The sequence below is a fragment of the Notothenia rossii genome (assembly GCF_949606895.1).
Source record: "Notothenia rossii genome assembly, chromosome: 1".
Lineage (NCBI taxonomy): Eukaryota > Metazoa > Chordata > Actinopteri > Perciformes > Nototheniidae > Notothenia > Notothenia rossii.
In genome coordinates, this window is record NC_136912.1 from 44,595,483 (window position 1) to 44,612,003 (window position 16,521).

At 41.7% G+C, this 16,521-nt stretch overlaps 3 protein-coding genes across 4 annotated transcripts in view; all 3 read right to left on the minus strand.

The window, feature by feature from the left end:
• Positions 1-7,507, minus strand: part of ddt (D-dopachrome tautomerase) — an 8,676-nt gene extending 1,169 nt beyond the window's left edge. Inside the window, exons 1-2 of the mRNA XM_079682621.1 lie at positions 7,319-7,507; positions 3,825-4,000 (exon numbers count right to left, since the gene is read on the minus strand). Of these exons, the coding sequence (XP_079538747.1) occupies positions 3,825-4,000; positions 7,319-7,426 (284 nt within the window). The 5' untranslated portion in view covers positions 7,427-7,507. The remainder of the gene's footprint in view (positions 1-3,824; positions 4,001-7,318) is intronic.
• Positions 7,508-9,060: 1,553 nt separating this feature from the next.
• Positions 9,061-12,033, minus strand: chchd10 (coiled-coil-helix-coiled-coil-helix domain containing 10). Its single transcript, XM_079676803.1, has 4 exons — positions 11,857-12,033; positions 10,740-10,959; positions 9,544-9,685; positions 9,061-9,299 (listed from the first exon to the last, which is right to left on the minus strand). Exons 1-4 carry the CDS (start codon positions 11,892-11,894, stop codon positions 9,280-9,282), a joined length of 420 nt encoding a protein of 139 aa, XP_079532929.1. The 5' UTR covers positions 11,895-12,033; the 3' UTR covers positions 9,061-9,279.
• Positions 11,954-16,507, minus strand: LOC307036443 (uncharacterized protein). Of its 2 annotated transcripts, none has more exons than XM_079676791.1 (2): positions 14,020-16,507; positions 11,954-12,072 (listed from the first exon to the last, which is right to left on the minus strand). In XM_079676791.1, the coding sequence occupies exon 1, from the start codon at positions 15,761-15,763 to the stop codon at positions 14,600-14,602; it is 1,164 nt and encodes a 387-aa protein (XP_079532917.1). In that variant the 5' UTR covers positions 15,764-16,507; the 3' UTR covers positions 11,954-12,072; positions 14,020-14,599. The 2 variants fall into 2 exon arrangements, with proteins under 2 accessions (XP_079532917.1, XP_079532916.1); XM_079676790.1 differs by lacking the exon at positions 11,954-12,072 and adding an exon at positions 12,091-12,176.
• Between the last annotated feature and the right edge of the window lie 14 nt (positions 16,508-16,521).

The following is a 16,521-nucleotide window of genomic DNA, read 5'->3' on the forward strand; positions in this document are numbered from 1 at the left end:
TGTGTTTTGGACGTTGTTGGGGTAACACATTAAAGATGTTCTTTTATAGAACATTCCCTCAATGTTACATGATAACCAAAGAAGAACATTTTGAAAGAAACATTCTGAAAATGTTTTCAGGAGGTTATTTATTTTTTTTATAAAATGTTCCTGTGATGCGAAATATTAACAGGGTCATGGTCAACGTCAGATTTATTTGTAGTGCGCTTTAAAAAACAAAGTTGTAGCATTTGTTTGAAAAGGATGTTTAAAAGAAATCTGATGTCACCCACATTTTCCTTTTTAGAAAAAAACAAGCACGTAATTCATGATATTGCATGTTTGCGTAGGCATGTCTGAGTTCCCAGCTAGACATTGTTGGTTCTAAAAACATTTTGAGAATGTTACCATTCATTGTTCTAGGAATGGTTTTATCGAGAAGTTTTATTTTGGTTCCTAGAATGTACTTCTGAAAGGTAGGATAACATTCTCTAAAAACATTCTTAAAATGTTTGGTAATAACATTGTTCGAACATTATACCCCAAGTGTTTTTGTTGTTTATGCACATATCTCTATTGTCATATGGATCGAATAACACTTAGAAAACCAAAGACAGACATATAGGCCCTTTCTAATTTCTCTAACTCTCCTCCTCGACTGCCCTCCTCGACTTCTATCCTCGATGCTTAGTCCCGCCCACAGGAGATGCGAGCGGCGGAGCCGAGGAGGGGAACCGAGGAGAGAGGAGGGGAAGCAGCAGGCGGTTAGAGAAATGAGAACTCCTCTCCTCTGAGCGGTCATTTTAAAGAGAAGTCCATTAATGATGACAGGAGGCACAGCAGCCCTCTGTCTGATGGACAGATGTGTTCATGATGACTTATATATTTACTTTTAATTCATTCACAGTGCGGTATAATGAGACAATAACAGGCTACAGATGCGGACACACACACATATATGTATATATTTATATAAATATATACAATTTCAGAATCAAACAGAGCACTCGCATAATAACGTAACACTATCAGAGAATGGATATACCCCCACCCCTCTCCCCTCTCTGGTCGCTACAATGAGGAAAATAAATTACGGGCCAAAAGTTTTGTTTACAAGTATTAAAAGTAAGCAGAGGACACCAAACCAACTGAGACCTGTCTGTCCGCTGCATCTACGCACACACTGTACCACACACACACTGTACCACACACACACTGTACCACACACCCCTACACACTGTACCACACACACGCACCTACAGCTCCTAAAACAGGCTACAGCCGTTGTGTATTTTATTATGTGAAGCACTAAATGGTTTTAGAAAAATATCGACTCTTTGTTTGTAGATATCTACTAAACTAAAGCAAATAAAGAGAGTAGGCCTGTTATACTGAGTGATATATAGTATACACACTGCTCTGCTTTCTACACGGACCTCACAGCTGTTCTCACTGTAAACATCGCGTCGCGATGAAAGCAGTTAATAAAATAATATCCAGGGGATGCATGCAGAGCTGTCATTGGCTGAGATAAGTCCGGCCGTGCGTCACGACTCTTTGAAACATCTCTGTTCCCGGAAATGCATCCACGAAGGAGTCGTGGAGGACCGTGGAGGACCCATCAGTGTATTCTCGGTTATAGCTCCTCCAGAGAGCCTCCTCGACGCTCGATCCTCGGTCCTCGAAGTGCATTTAGAGAAATGAGATGTCCTTCAACATGCCGCGCTGAAATTCATTTCCGGGTCACTACCGGAGGACCGAGGAGTCGAGGAGGAGGATTTGATGAAATGAGAAAGGGCCATAGAAGAACGGACCGACTATCACTGCCCGTCCCTGAAACCCCTGTTAGTGTTTGTATGTGATTGTTTCTACTGTGTGTGTCTCTCTCTCCCCCCACCTGCCTGCTGGTCTGCTCTACACGGCTGGGAGCAATCTCCAATCAACCACACCTGCAACCTGCTCGTCAGCCACACTATGAAAGCCTGCAGCCTGCGCTCATTCCCTGCCGGATTGTTTACCGTGAACGGTTTGTTGCGTGCCGCTCTAGCTTTTTACCAGCATATTCTTTTACAACTTTGCCTGCTTTTGCCTCACACTGATTTTTGTGTTTCTCCCAGGAGGAATCCAAGGCCTTCCGGACTCCCAAGACCAGCCAGGCCTCTCAACCCAACCTGGAACAACTGTTTCCCACTGCCGCCATAACCAACTTCCACTCCCAGCTCCCCTTTTCTAATAAACAAATGTTACTTTCACCAGCTGATTCCGTGTCATCCTTTTACATGTGTTAATAGTCAAATTCCAATAGTTAAGTAAACTTATCATAATCATCCTAATGACCACAGTGGTCAGTCCACTTACCCAGGAATTTTGAGTTGAACAATTACAGAAATATTATGTCTTTATGTTCTAATAATGTAAACATATTTTAGTAAATTGTTACCATAGAACATTTGCAGAATTTCTTTAACATAAACCATGTTATCCTTCTCTAAAATAATAGCATTCTGGCAACATAAAAAATCTAACTTGCAGCTGGAAATGTTTTAAGAACAGCAGGGCATAATGTTCTAACAATGTTATCAAAAACATTTTAAGAAGGTTATCACCAAACATTTTAAGAATGTTTTTAGTGAGCGTTATCCTACCTTTCAGAAGAACATTCTGGGAACCAAACAAAAACATCCCGCTGAAAACTTTTTAAGAATAGGAGGGCACAATGTTCTAACAATGTTATAACCAAACATTTTAAGAATGTTTTTAGAGAACGTTATCTTACCTTTCAGAAGAACGTTCTGGGAACCAAACAAAAACTTCCCGCTGAAAATCTTCCTAGAACAATGACTGTAACATTCTCAGAATGTTTTTAGAACCAAACATTTCTAGCTGGGGAGCAACTGGAACGCCTATTGGCAGTGCTGAGTAGAGTTTCCAAACTAGAAGAAGCTAGTGTAATATTTAGCTTCTCCGCTGGAGTTTAAACTGCCCAACAGAGTGATGCAGGAATGTGTCCTAAAATCTGAAAATGATCCAACATGTTTTCATTCCGATTATTCCCTCGTCTCAAAGTCCACATCCTTTTGAACGTGTCTTAGGTTAGATGCCTGAAATAAGATCTGCGGTTAACACAAGCTGAAGAGATATTAACGTTTTGTTCTATGGTAGTAAATTACGTCAGTGAAAACTCCACTGCTGAATGTCCCAAGCTTCTATGTGTCATCAAAACAGCAGCTGCTGACAAGTGATTAGTTGAGACTAAAACACTTTATTAGCCGTTTTTAGCTTTGCGTTGGTGTTGCACAGCCCTGTGACCAGGGTGTAGTTTGCTTCTAGCCCAATGGTAGCTTTTTACTTCTGCCGATTACATTAATGCTTAAAGAATCATATAATTGGTGTTAACATTGAGATTATCCTGCTGAACCAGTGATGATGTCGGTATCATAAAAGTGTTTGCCCAAAAATGTATTATCTGCAATATTGCAAAATCTAGAGGTGGGAAAATAACTGAGATCTTGTACTTAAGTAAAAGTAAAGTATCAGTAAGTAAAAGTAAAAGTCCTGCATTCAAAATGTTATTCAAGTAAAAGTACAAAAGTATTAGCATAACAATATACTTAAAGGACCAAAAGTAAAAGTACTCATTCTGCAGATTAGTCCATTTCAAGTCAGTCATCAGATAGGAGATGATAAAATATGTTTGTCAGTTAAAAAGCACACTTATTGTAAGAAAATCTTTACAGCAAAGGAGAATGCACGGTAAAGCTTATTGATGGACTTTAATGAGTGTCTTGGACACCACTCTCTGCTGCTGACCGAATCAACACACTGGAGGGATCCATAAAGCTTACCTGTCTGCAGTCAGACTGAGCTCTCTGGTCAAGAACTCGAAGATCTTGGCGCTGTGCTCCTTGTTCTTGTCAGCGGTGTCGGTCACACCGATAGCAGACACTGACAGAATGACACACGGAGAGCAGGAGCCGGCTACCAGCATGGGCAGCCCGGGCTGCACCACCAGGTGCATCCTCTGAAACACAGGACCAGCATCAGTTAGGTTGGAGCACGTAAACATGGATCAGCATGAGGGAAGTGAGTGCAGATACTAGGGCTGTGCGATTATGGCAAAAATCATAATCACGATTATTGGGGTCAAAAATTGATATCACGATTATTTTGACGATTATTCATTGACCATTTATTGAACTTTAAAACAAATAATATTTTACCAATAAACAAGATCAACAGCGCACTTCCAAAACCATACTAAACGTATATTAATATGATAAATAAAAATAAATTAGACCAAAATAAATTAAATGAAATATGTTGCAGTGCACTGTCACAACCTACTGAAAACTCCTAAACATATTCAACATATTCCACTCAGTTAAACGTTGAAGGCTGGTCCAGAAGTAACAGGAAATAAATGTTGAACTACAATTTAAGACCAAATAAAAATATTTTGGCCACCATGGCAAATGCTGGTAGGGCTGCTCATGTCATCTCTTAAAGATTTTTTGCAAGAAACACCAGCCTGTTTATATGGTCTGGTTTCAGAGATGAGCGCAGGCAGGTGACAATATTGCCACCTGTACGGAAAACCGACAACTGGAAGATGAGTGGAAAAGCGTCACATAAATGTATAAGTGCTCACAGGTCCGTGGGAATTATTATGTGCAACTCATTTCTAAAAGGCTTTCACATTACTATAATTATAGTTTTATTTAAATGTAGGCTACATTTTACACCAAAACGGAACACAAAAGCAGGACCAACCATCATACATTGAATTCCTTGACTAACAAGAGAAAGATTCATTCATTTAAATAAATATTTAACAACAAATGGGCCGGTTCTAAGGGGTTATTCAGTTAAGCCCGACGAGAGGGGATACGGCTGTGCACATGTCATCATTAACAGACGTCGTTTAAAAGTGACGTTTGAGTGAACGAGGACATCCCAATTAATACCTGAGGACTCCTCTGTCCTCGGGTCACCTCCTTGTGTCTCTCGCTCGCATCTTACGGAGGCGGAGCTAAGACGCAAGAAAGGGAAGCGAGTGAAGGAAAGGAGGAGTCGAGGAGGGGTATTGGGATGAGGCTGAGGAGGTGACGCGAGGACAGAGGAGTCCTCAGGTATTAATTGGGATGTCCTCGTTCACTCAAACGTCACTCTTAAACGACGTCTGTTAATGATGACATGTGCACAGCTGTATCCCCTCTCATCGGGCTTAACTGAATAACCCCTTAGAAACGGCCCATTTGTTTTTAAATATTTATTTAAATGAATGAATCTTTCTCTTGTTATTCAAGGAATTCAATGTCAATTTGGTCCTGCTTTTGTGTCCCGATTTGGTGTAAAATGTAGCCTACATTTAAATAAAACTATAATTATAGTAATGTGAAAGCCTTTTAGAAATGAATTGCACATAATAATTCCCACGGAGCTGTGAGCACTTATACATTTATGTGACGCTTTTCCACTCATCTTCCAGTTGTCAGTTTTCCTCTGTTGAAATAGACCAGCTGTGAAGGTGGGGGCGGGGCTTTTATACGCGAGTAGTGAAAACACTTCTGCGTAGCCTGCTCGTGTGTATCCTCCCTTTCGTCTCCTCCCGCACCCCTCCTCCCTCACCCCTCCTCGACTCCTCCGTGTGCATTTCAGCTATTGGGACGTCCTTCAAAATGGCGTGTCTTGATCGATTTCCGGGTCCGCTGAACACTCACAACACATGTCACTCCCACGTGGCCGAGTGGGCTTTTAGGGAGGGGCGAAAGCGCTCCCAGCTAAATAATCGTATTTTGTCAATTATGCTGTTTTCATAATCGTTGCAAACCATAATCGTAATCGCGATTAAAATACGATTAATTGCACAAGCCCTAGCAGATACACTGAACTTCAGTTAAAGGCCACACCCACACAGACAAAGTGAGCCTGCTAAAGTGTCCTTGAGTAAGGCATTGAACGAGAAGAAGCATGAGAATGAGAAGAAGCATAGCCGCGAGAAGTCATCTTATTTAGGGGGTGCGTTAAATTAAATTGACGACCGGCCATTCTGTGATTCTCCAGATTCTAGTTGGTGCTGCAGCACCAGCACCCCTACTTCCCACAGCTATGAGAAGTGCATTTTTTAAGAAAATAACAGTTATGTTAGTAATTTCTATACACATGCAACCATTATATTCTCATCATAGATACAATACCTAATGATGTTTCTATGACAAATATCTTATTTCAGTTGCATACAACTTTAATTAAAATGACTTGTATCCACATACATGTGTCATTTCATGTTGACACATTTGCTGCATGTGAGGCTGTGTGTTATATGTTACATAAAGTGAGTTTATAGATACATGTGTACAGTATACAGTATGTGTGCATTACATTACGGCTGAAGCGATTAGTCGCATAACAACAGTCACTGCCCTTTCCTACATACTGGCATTGGTGGGACTAAGTGGACTCAAATACTGTACTTAAGTACAATTTTGAGATACTTGTACTTTACTTCAGTATTTCCATGTTATGTTACTTTAAATTGTACTTATACTCCACTACAATTGAGGTAAATGGTGTAATTTACTCCACTACATGTATTTAATACCTTTAGTTACTTTACAGATTTGGATGAATGATGTGAAATATAATCAAGTGTTAAATCAGACTTTAGTTCCACCTGGAGTAAATTCACAAACTACCCTGCAGTATACAAAGTCATTCAAACTAGCTGCACCTTTACCAGCTTTGAGAACACTTTAATGATCAATCATTATAAAACACAACATATATATTATTCTGAAATGGACCAATCTGCACAATGACTACTTTAACTTTTGGTACTTTAAGTATATATTTTGATGCTAATACTTTTGTACTTTTACTTGAGTAACATTTTGAATGCAGGACTTTTACTTGTAACAGAGTATTCCTACACTCTGGTACTTGGTACTCTGGTATCCGAGTACTTCTCCCACCGCTGCATACTGGCAAATGTATTTATGACTGCAGACAAAACCTGGGGTCATATGTGTAATGTAACTAGTATGCAATAATAACTGTTATAGCCTACTGTGACTTTATGGGAATGGACCCTTCCAGCCATTACAATTAAGAGGAACTGGTGAGAAAGTGTTGATGTGCTGGAAAAGCCTCTATTCCACTAATTAAAACAGCTATGTGTAGGTTAGAGTTATTGGTAAACGCATGTAAAACTGCTAGGAACGTTAATCCTGCTGAAAGCATGAGAGCCACATGTGCCCAGACTGTATGACCACAGCAGGACTCACGCAGCCCAGCCTCACCCCGCGGGGCTCCTGCAGCTCCTGGCCGGGAAGGCACTCACCTCCTCGGGCTTCCCCAGAGCAGCAGCGGTGCAGGAGCACAGCTTCTTCAGGAAGTCCTCCGAGAAGGAGCTGGCCGGCAGGTTACTCTGAATGTCGACGAAAGGCATTCTGAAGTCTGCTGGAGTCAAGTCTGCCGAAACTATATGGAGACCAGAGTCCAGCGAGAGGAGAGCAGCCGAGTCTACTGCTTCCGGTTGTAGATTTCAAAATATGTTCAGTGAGTTCAAAACGTAACGTTCAAACTTAAGTAATATTTCTTCAGCTGGTATGATGTTCTTATTGTGGAGGGTGATATTTATATTTCTTAATATTGTATCTTGATTTGTGTGCTTAATATTTGAAAGTTAAATAAAAAAATGCTCAAATGGGTTTAATACTTTCTATTTATGGTTCACAGAAGCTCTGCTAACACATAAAAAGTATATGTGTGTGTGCGTGTGTGTATATACACACCTTTATACAGTATATGGTATACACCTATACACTCATAACTGAATAAAACAATGCTCTAAGAATGTCAAATTGAAATTATTTTAATTTTGAGATTTTGTTTGCAGACAATGTAAACTCGTCAGAATAACAAAGATATGCAGTGAATTAAAAACCGATGAAAACATGGCCTGATGCTAAGAAAACATGTCGTACGGCTTTATTTTGAAAGCCGAACCGGATGTACCACAACTGAGGGCAATGCACCAAGGTACAGTCAGGCGGACTCATTTTTTTTTTTACAAACTTTATAGGAATTGGGACAACATATCCACATTCATCCACGATACACTCTAAGCAATTCCTTAGGGATACATATTGTTTAAGTGTTTTTTTTTTTTTTGGGAGGTAGCCCAAAGCGAATGTTAGATACAAAGTTCTTAGTTTATTAATGGATTGATTGTCCAATTTATGTAGGAACTCATTTCTGTTTTGTCTACAGGAAATCATTTTTCAGTGAGACGTACACTTCCTTATAAAGGGATTATTGCATGTTTCGTCCAGGACTAATATCCCTTTAATGAATAATGAGGGCAGTTGTGGCTGTATAGTTTGGGGAGCCATAACATGTCTCGACATAAGCACATATTCTTGAGGAAGCGCTTTATGTAGTTTAATAATATCTGATGTTGTGGGGTTGAAGCATAGAGTTGAAGTTATTTCTAGTGCAATAACACAATTGTTCATAATCTAGGAGATTTCTGTCAGAAACCATTAAATCAGATGGATTGCAACATTGTAATCCTGCTAGTAATCTGATTGTAAACGAAGCAGTTTTTGTGTCCTGATTAGGTAATCTCGTTACATGTAAACCGTTGCTCCCCAAGCCTGTATACTGTATATGTATACAAAGCTCTCAAGTCTCATTTGGCGTGAGACACACGCATTTCACTCCATTCACACGCTCACACGCCACACCTTGTATTTCTCACGCAGAGATTTCTTTCCAGGGTACCGCCCACCAAACTAGGCTTGTGTGAGACGCGTGCACTCCACTAGCACCCCCCCCCGTTGACATTCGCGATACAGAGGGCTTCATACTCCACTAGCACCCCCCCCCCCCCTTTGACATTCGCGGTACAGAGGGCTTCATGGGAACTTTGAGGGGAGCCAGAAGTTGGAGTACCAAACACCGCTGCCAAAATCTCACTCTGAACTCTGTTCAAAACTTGAGAGCCCTGTGTATATATACAGGCTAAAAACACGACATGACAGGAATAAGGAAAAAAGGAAAATACACTGACATTATGCGCAAGGTCATAGCAGCTATTTATTAAAGGTTCTTGCCTGTACATACCAAAAACATTTTGTACATTATAGTAATGTATGTATACATTACACGGTCATCAATCAACAAAACCAACATGCTCTCTGCCTGAGGTACGTTCACATCTATGTGCTAGAATGTGGTCATTTCTACAGTAAGTTTCATTATTGAGTTATGTCCGACTTGACAGCTGATCAGCATCCTTCACACCAGCGACGCCACACCTGCAGAAAAAAAAGAGATACACATGATTTTTAATCAAATTACGTCTTTTTATGTCCAACGAGTTTCTGTAGCTTCTACTGAGAAATTATACTACTGTAAAACTATGATCAGGTGCCAGGAGAACCAAAGCAGTAAGTCTTTCACATGAAGCACACATGAAGAATTTCATATTAAAAAAGCAGATGCCTCGGGATGTTTTGAGCAGTGTTTTATGTGGCTCCATCCATCCTTCAGCACACTCACCGTGGGAGAACTTGCACTGTTTGAGAGCCTCGCTGAAGCCCTCGCATAGACTCAGGTCATACTGGCCGGTAGCACAGTCCAGGAACTGTCTGACCTCAAAGTTACAGGGGCTGGGCTGGGCCTGAGTGGGCCGGGGGGGCTCCTAGGATGATACGAGCAAGGAAGAACATTTGAATCCGACATTTCACAGTCAAACTCCTGAATGGGCTTCATGGTTGAGGTCACACTCAGTCGTCAGCTTCGCTTACAGCAACTTCTCAAGCAACAATCTGGGTACTACTTTCAATGAACAACAAAAAATACATTTAAAATCAATACGCATACTTGGTGGATCTCCTGTTTGACCCAAGTAGCTGTTCATGCTGTACATACATAAAGAAAAAAGGAAATATTTCAACATGGTGATCCTGGCTACTGCTTTTATCGTAATTATCATTTAATTTCGAAGCATCTGATAAAAAAACAAACTAAAATGAATCTGTTCCAAACTATTCATGCTAACTAATATACTTTGATACTTTTATGATATCCTGCCCAATATATTGTCTCTCCATATAATATGTGAAAATTATCATATTCATAGCATGGTTCAGGGTTCTCTAGGGTTTATCTAAATGAATAAATCCAACTAAAATCGGCCTTGCAATGTAATTTGTTTTTTCTTCTTAAGAGATCATTTAATATTTTTTATAAATATACACGTTTGGCCTATGACATTTTATCGTCCTCATTCATTTTACTTTACTTTGTTGTTGCAGTAAATAATTATTTTAAAAAATACATATTTGTATTGTTTATAATATCCAACACCATATGAAAAAGGAGGTTAACACTCCCGCTGCAAAATGGTATGTATTATTATTGATGCTCTGGTCAGTGGGGCTCTCTGTAGTCAAATCTGTATCAGTGTCTTAACTGACCAATCCAAACCTTAAATAAAAAAGCTCAAAGCAGGAACTCCTTTTCTTTGCAATGTTCTAATGATAATCTGCAGGGGGCTCTACATTTCAAATCCTTTGGCCGGATGGAGAAAATTCTACTTTTGAACCATTACGGAGGAAAACACACCATGACCAGTCAGACTTTCACCAGACAGAAGCACCTCCAGAAGAACCGATGACCTGATTTGACATGTTGGAGTCAGTAAAGCCTGAGCCCTGCCACCCTAATCCTACGAGTGATTATGCTTCTCTTACCTGGTATGTGGGCTTGGCTGGCTGAGGGCTGCTGCTGCCCCCGCTGAACGCTCCTGTGAGGGCGCTGCCCATTACGTGGCCCACAGCGGAACCCACTGCCACACCAGCAGCTGTGGTGGCCATCTGGGCCATCAGGCCCGGGCCCTGGGACGGAGCGGGGGCCGGGGCCAGGGCAGCGGGAGGCGCATGAGCTGGGGCCGGAGCATGGGATACAGGATGGCTACAAAGAAAAGCAAAAACATTTGCATTTGACAGGCTTAAATGGACATGACGTATGGTACAAAGCCTGTGTGTCTTTATAAACACAAAACCACTGTAGACCAACATCTTATATTCCAATCAGATGTAGAAGACATTTTAATTATGATATATAATAATTAGGAATTATACCTTCATAAAATGCCATGCAATAACAATGTCTCAGCTGTAGTCTCTTTTTAAATCAATAAAATGTTAAAAGTAATCAGATTTCAAGTCAAATGTATTTTACAAGGTACCAAGTGAAGCCTTAAATTGCTGGAACCTGTGTATATTAATAACTGTTACAGGACGTTCACCCTCGAGCAGTAGGAAACAGGTAATGGTGATTGTTCAGGTATGAAAATCACCTGCAAGCAAATATATTTTGTTGCCAATACTTTTGTCCTTTTACTTGAATAACATTTTGAATGCAGGACTTTTACTTGTACCAGAGTATTTATTCCTTCACTCTGGTACTTCTACTTTTACTTGAGTACAAGATCTGAGCAGCTCTTCCATCACTGCCATTGATACAAAATAAAAACATAAGACAAACCACCTCTCCATTTGACTTGCCTAAAAGAAGCATGTTTTATATAAAGTAGTGACCTTGCCAAGAACTTCACTCTGGCATAACATGGTCTCAGTAACGAATGACGCAACAAAAATTAGGATACATATCAAAGCCATCCTGAGTATAATGTAGTTATTAGCCAGAATACTGACAAACTAGGCTGTAATGTTAAATCTGTTAAAGTCTGAATTCGTACTACCTGCAAACAGGACACATGAGACCATGCCTGCCTGCCCCCCCTCCCCTCAGACTGTGGGTTTCTGTACATGCGTTACCATAGAATGTATAAAGCCAAGGTGTTACCTGGCTGGAGCTGAGGCGCGGCTGCGGCTTCCTCTCATCTTTGAGACTACACACAGTCGGATTGTGATAAACTGGATTGAAGAACCGGAGAACTCTGTCGGTGCTTCCAGAAAATGCTTCTCTTGTCACTGCATGGATGTCACTGCGCGACCTTGTTCTTCTTCTCTCAGTTTTTGGCGGATTGCAAACAAATTTAAAGGTGCATACCGCCACCTACTGTACATGAGTGTGAATCATCATTTCATTCCATCTTAACTCATGGACGTATATGGGCCTTTCTCATTTCACTAATTTCCCCTCCTCGACTCCTATCCTCGTGTCTTAGTCACGCCAACAGGAGATGAGAGCGGAGGAACCGAGGAGAGAGGAGTGGAAGCAGCAGGCGGTTAGAGAAATAAGAAATCCTCTTCTCTGAGCGGTCATTTTAAAGAGACGTCCATTAATAATGACAGGAGGCACAGCAGCACTCTGTCTGATGGACAGATGTGTTCATGATGACTTATATTTACTTTTAATGCATTCACAGTGCAGTATAATGAGACAATAACAGGCTACAGAAGCGGACATACACACACACACATATATTGTTACGTTCCCTCCAGTGGTGTAGTCTACGTGATACGCAGGTATACGCCGTATACCCACTAGAAAATGCCAGTGATTTCCGTATGCCCTCTTAAAAATGAGCGATGATACGTAACAACATCATTTTGTGACTTCGCTTTCACGCTTTCGCCCCCTTCTGTGTTAATACTTTTGGACGTCTGGGGCTTCCGTCGCCTTTGGCCTGTTGCTAAGCAACAGCAACACACTTTGTTCGGCTCTGACAAACCCCACGTTTCTCTAACGTTATCAGAATTTGATCCTTCCATCATTCAAGTTCGCGGAGCGTTAAACAGGAAGCAAACATGAAAGGAAAACAGAGGAAAATATTTTAATGTTTTCCGAAGTTTTCCCCTATTACCACTACAGAAGAAGAGCCAGGTCAGACGGCTGTCCTAAAGGTGACAGAGAACGAGCCCGGCGCTACCGCAAATTTACCCGGTAAGTGGAATTAGCATGGTTATCATTAACGTAACAGTAGCTGGAATGTAAGAACAGGCATCCTTGGTTAGAGTGGAGGGACAGAAAGTTAGGTAAATGTCAGCACACATGCAAAGGAAAGCTGATCTAAACAACAGAAATTCATAAAGTCAATGACAATGCAAATGAGAGTTAATTCATGGTCATGTTAAAAGTGCATTTAAAACATTTGCACCATTATATTACTATATGTTAGTTATCAGTAGTTGTCAAATAATTAGCTATTGAAAAAGTGGAAGATTTTTCTCCTTTTATCTGCTTTTCATGCATTTGTTAGCCATGATGTAAATATTTTAAGCAGTTTATTAAATACTTTTGAGTAAATCTTGGCTCTTTTCTGCAGATATTATTGGTAAAAACTTGTATTATGCTAATTAGTCATGGTTTTGTTTATTTCCAGGTTGTGCTCTTTGCAGCGCTACAAAATCAACAGGTGTCCTCACAGAACAACGAGTGTCTATGTCTGAGGAGTGGGTGCACTTTAAGATCCAGTCCTCAGATTCAAGCAGATCAACATCTCTGGCCTCTTTGAGAAACAAGATTAGACGACATGAGACGTCCAGAGCACACAAATAGCCCAGCAGCTCACGGAGAAGGGTGGACAGGATTTAGTTGGAAATTTGGTGAGAGCTGTGTCAGAGACAGTGTTTGCAGTAGGCCATATTGAGATTTTGATAAAAATGTCGATTAATTGTTCAACCCTAGAAGATAAGTGGGCTTTTTCCATCATTGTTCATTCTTTTATTTTTTTATTGTTAATGTCTCTGGCAGTTAAAAGTCACATAAAAATGCTTATAATACATTGAAATGTTGATAACACATAACCAGTCTCAAGACTAGTCTATGCATTACTAAGTGTGATGGTGTTCATGAGGTGTTGCTTCGAGACAGGATGAATACAATTATTACAGTATACCCACTACAAAAAAGTAGACTACACCACTGGTTCCCTCCAAGTCTAGGGGTACCAAGGGGAGTAACAAAACACAAGGATGACCCAGCACGACAAAAAAAAAGAGAAAAACTGATCTCTGAAGCCATACGCAGGTCTTTTAATTAACAAAAAGAAAAAGGGCTCACCAGCCAACTTGCAAAACAAATCTAGATACAAAAATATATACTGGAGACATGGACACCACGCTGTACACATCCAGCCAGGGGAGAAGGAGAGAGCGACTGCAACCCTCCTCATGTCCTATATGGAGGCCCTGATTGGAGAATTAGGAGCACCTGGGGACAATCAGGCTGCACCTGGGGAATCAGAGGGAGAGAGCGAAAGACACACACACACACCCACACAAACACTACGGCATGTAACACCCCCGCCCCCATAAAACCCAACAAGTGTTTGGCCAAAGTTACCAAAACACACATTACATAGTTCACAAGCCTACTTTTGAATGCTTGGAAGCCGCCACCTGCTGCTTCCAAGCCACACACTCCGCCACTAAATGACCAGGGTCAAGACAAGAGAAACACAATCTGTTAGTGTCGGGACCTGGGAGAGAAACAGAATGAGCACGTGTGACACGTCTGTTACGAGCCCTACAGGATAATTGCCCTGAGGATACACTTTACCCCCGGCTATATCATTATGACACCCACACCGTCGACAGGAAATTTGGGGAGCACAGCAACTGGAAAGAAACCAGTAGCCAGTTCAGACTGGACATGGTGAAGATGTGCGGGCACAGAAAACCATTTCAATCCCTTTCACCACCATATTCGCATCACAGGCAGACTCAGCACTCAGGGGCAGGGCACCGGCAAGGATGAATGACTGTGAGCCACCACTGTCTCGCAACACCGTGACCTGTCGCTGGTCCTCCACCTTTCCTGACAGAGAGACAAAGGCAGTAGAGATGAACGGTTTCAAACAGTCATCAGGCCCTTTGTTAACAGTGGCCCGTCCACTAGGACACACTGCTGTAACCAATCCCACCCCTTCTGTGTTCTTGCCATCCGCTGTCTGCTTTCTCTTCCAAGCTGCACAGTCTGCTATCCCATGACCTGGGTCACAACAAAAAAAACAAGCTTTGTCTATCCTGGGATCCAACACTGGAACACTGGCACAGGGAACATAATTGTCAGGAGCTCTACGATAAGTGTCCCGCTGAAAAAAAACACTCTTATGTATCAGTGCAAACTCGTCTGCCAGAGTGGCAGCCTGCTGAAGGGTAGTTACTTTCTGCTCATTCAGATAGACTACCGTACACTCCGGTACACAGTTTTTAAACTCCTCCAACATCACCAACTCACACACTGAAGTAATATCATCAGCTTTACACCATCTGTCAAAGAGGACTTTCTTCTCCCTCGCGAAGTCCACATACGTTTGGCCAGGAGTTTTCTCCAGGCCGCGAAAACACTGCCTGTAGGCCTCAGGCACCAGCTCATATGCCCTGAGAACCACAGCTTTAACATTTTCATACACCAAACTGTCCTTGACAGAAAGAGAAGACCAGGCCGCCTGAGCCTTGCCGACTAGCTTGCATTGTACAAGTATGGCCCACACATCTTCTGGCCAGCGCAGAGCAGCAGCAATGCACTCAAATGCACCAAAATAGGTTTCCACTTCTGATTCATGAAACACAGGGACCAAAGAAATATGTCTAGTCACGTTGAAGGAGGCAGCAGGACCAGAGTGTGTAACAGCAGGATCACCCACCCCAGCTGCCTGAATCTCTAAATGACACATCCGGACAGCAGTGTTTGCCTCCAACTCCAACTTCCTGATCTCCAGCTCCTGCTTCCTGATCTCCAGCTCCCTCCTGAGCTGAAAATCCCTATCTCGCTCCTCCCTCTCACACTGGAGACGAGCCATACGCACTTTTACCTTAGCATCTAATTTAGACCCAGTAGGTGAGGATCCTTCCGAAAACGAGTCGAATTGAGGTATGGTGAAAATTCTTGCCTGTTCCGTAGCACTCTTAACACCAGGAGTAACACCAATGCGGCCTCCATCATAAGACTCTGCTGCTACAGCCCCGGCCACCGTGCCAGGAGATTCCACCAAAGTAGGCAAACTCAAAACCCCCTGTTCAACTAGTCCAGTTAGCACAGTAGCCTTGAGTTCACTTTTAACAAGAGCAGTGGAGACAGAAATGTGATATGTTCAGCAACTAACCGCAAATCAACCTTCCTACACAAGTCTAGTTGACCCACAGTAGGACTGGCCACAAACTGCTCAAAAACAAAAGCCATCTTTAACAACGGCTACTTATAATTCTTTTTTTTTTTTAAAACAAACTTCCCCAGATCCCGCCTACCAAACTCACCTAACTATCTTCTGGAACGGGCCGGGCTCGAGGCGATTTTAAAAAGGCAAATATCAGCGGCCGAAACCCTGAATCGCCTGCCCCCAACAGGGAATAAATCCCCACCCAGGATTACCCCGAAAATAAAAAAGGAAAAATAATAAATGAGTGCCTGAAGGAAGGACTGATTCAGCCCAGCTAGACACTCACCTCTCTAAACTGAGGAAGCTGTTCAACAGTAAATAATTTAGCCAATGCTACACTTATATACACCACTACTACCACCTACGACAATCATCAACACCACACAACCAACAAATACTCA